Source organism: Kryptolebias marmoratus, linkage group LG23 (genome assembly GCF_001649575.2).
Source record: "Kryptolebias marmoratus isolate JLee-2015 linkage group LG23, ASM164957v2, whole genome shotgun sequence".
Lineage (NCBI taxonomy): Eukaryota > Metazoa > Chordata > Actinopteri > Cyprinodontiformes > Rivulidae > Kryptolebias > Kryptolebias marmoratus.
In genome coordinates, this window is record NC_051452.1 from 1,090,503 (window position 1) to 1,092,324 (window position 1,822).

Sequence of the window (1,822 nt, forward strand, 5' to 3'; positions counted from 1 at the left end):
CCTGCACGCTCCCGGCATTCTGATGTTAACAGGAAGTGACGTCACGTGTCTTCTTCCTGAGTTATTTGGGGTTATTTTGTATTCCACGCTACACAAACCCACAAAGAAGAGACTAGACCGCAGAAACGGTGGCGAATCGCTTTAGAAACAATAAATATTGGGTTAAAGTTGCAAAAAGTTGCGGTTTTGCGGGGTTTGTTTGATTTCGCGTTAATAGTTGAGATCGCAACATCGCAAAATCCTGAAGGGTCTGGTCGAAGCAGAGGAACAACAAATACCTGCGGGATGGCGGCCCCTCCAGGACCAGGATTGGACACTCGTCACTTCCAGAACGCCGCGGCTCGTTTTTTTAACGGGACTCCGGTCAACCAACCAGTTTCTCTTAGATGTTCAAAAACACCCCAACTAAAACCATAAAGGCAATCGGGGTTGGGTTTTTTTTTTTTGCATTTGGCATTTTCCCCTGAAACTGTTAAGACTTTTAAATCTTTCCCTAAGATCCATCTTTCCGTTCAGATGGGAGTTTGAAATCCGCTTCTTTAAATACTTCGGGCAGTCGCGCCTTACCTGAGCGTGTAGAGGATCTTCCCGTTGTTCCAGATGCGAAGCAGCTGATTGGGCGTCGTTATCCAGTGCGAGTCGGCGTTCTTGGAGTTCCTAAAGATGGTGTCCGGCAGCCAAATCAAGCCGACCATATTGCTGGTTGATCGAACGGCGGCCAGTTGGAGAACAGACATAAAAAATACAAAAGACAGAGCACAAGGTGAGAAATCTTTGCTAGTCTTTCTCTGAAAGTCTGTTCTTCCTTTCTCTATAAGAGGATAATAAAACACCCGGGAGGACTCGGAGGGGAATGGGGGGCGAAGCACATCAATCAATTTGTTCCATTAATTACGAGCCTCTTTCTTAGAAAGAGCCAAGAATATGGTTCGCCAACGAGAGATTCGTTGTAAATCAAACTGAATCTTGGGGTTTCCCGATCGGCTAATAGTCTAATGGTCTAAAGCCCCGCCCCCCCAAGGCCAGGGCGCCGTACCTACCTGTTGAGGGTCAGGATCCGCATGCTGCTGCTGTTGTACCGCAGACGGGTGTCCACCCAAGTCTGGGCGAAGATGATGTCGATCTGGTACTCCTGAGGGAAGAGAAAGAGCAGAGTCGACACGCTGATCCGACGAGGCTTTTCAGCGACTTACGCGGGCAACGATTGCGCCTCTGCGTGCCTGATAGCAATTTCTTTCCGTCTGTTCGTTCCTTTCCAACGCGCCGTAATTAAAATCCTTGAGAAAGTGAATTTAAAAAGCGCCGTTTTCCGTTTCAAGAACACAATCCCCACTGAAGACGTCGTTTTTCCTGACAAATCTTTGACAGGAAATCATCTCTGAACTGGTAACTTATTTGCATTTTTCTTTAATCCCGCCCCCTAATTTCTGAATGTTGGCAAAGTTTCTTTCGTAATCGCGTAACCGGAGCTGCCGAGGTTCAACGGTGATGAAAGCAAACTTTAAACTATGGTTGGCTGCGGACTTTTTCCTCCTTGTTACCGTTTATCGCCTCTTTCTGGACACTGCATGGAAATAAAAGATGCATAAAAAATTCAGACAAGTAAAATTGATTTCTGTGGAGTGTTTTGAAGTATTTTTTTGTGCTTTTGTAAGTTGTTGTATGTAAGTTGTAATGTTTTGCAGACACTTGCTGCTTTTAATGCATAGATCTATTTGTGCTACCCGCTTATATTTAACAGGTAGGATATTCTGATGAAGGAAGTGATTTTTGTGGTTTTAGAAAGGTTTTCGTCGGGGATATAAATTGTTCCAATGCTATG

The 1,822-nt window shown here is 45.1% G+C and overlaps 1 protein-coding gene across 3 annotated transcripts in view; it reads right to left on the minus strand.

Moving 5' to 3' along the window:
- Window positions 1-1,822, minus strand: part of LOC108251186 (gamma-aminobutyric acid receptor subunit gamma-3-like) — a 197,343-nt gene that overhangs the window by 45,543 nt on the left and 149,978 nt on the right. For all 3 annotated transcript variants that reach the window (XM_037973863.1, XM_037973862.1, XM_037973864.1), the window contains 2 exons: window positions 1,041-1,132; window positions 568-699 (listed from right to left, as the gene is read on the minus strand). In XM_037973863.1, coding sequence (XP_037829791.1) covers window positions 568-699; window positions 1,041-1,132 — 224 coding nt within the window. The remainder of the gene's footprint in view (window positions 1-567; window positions 700-1,040; window positions 1,133-1,822) is intronic.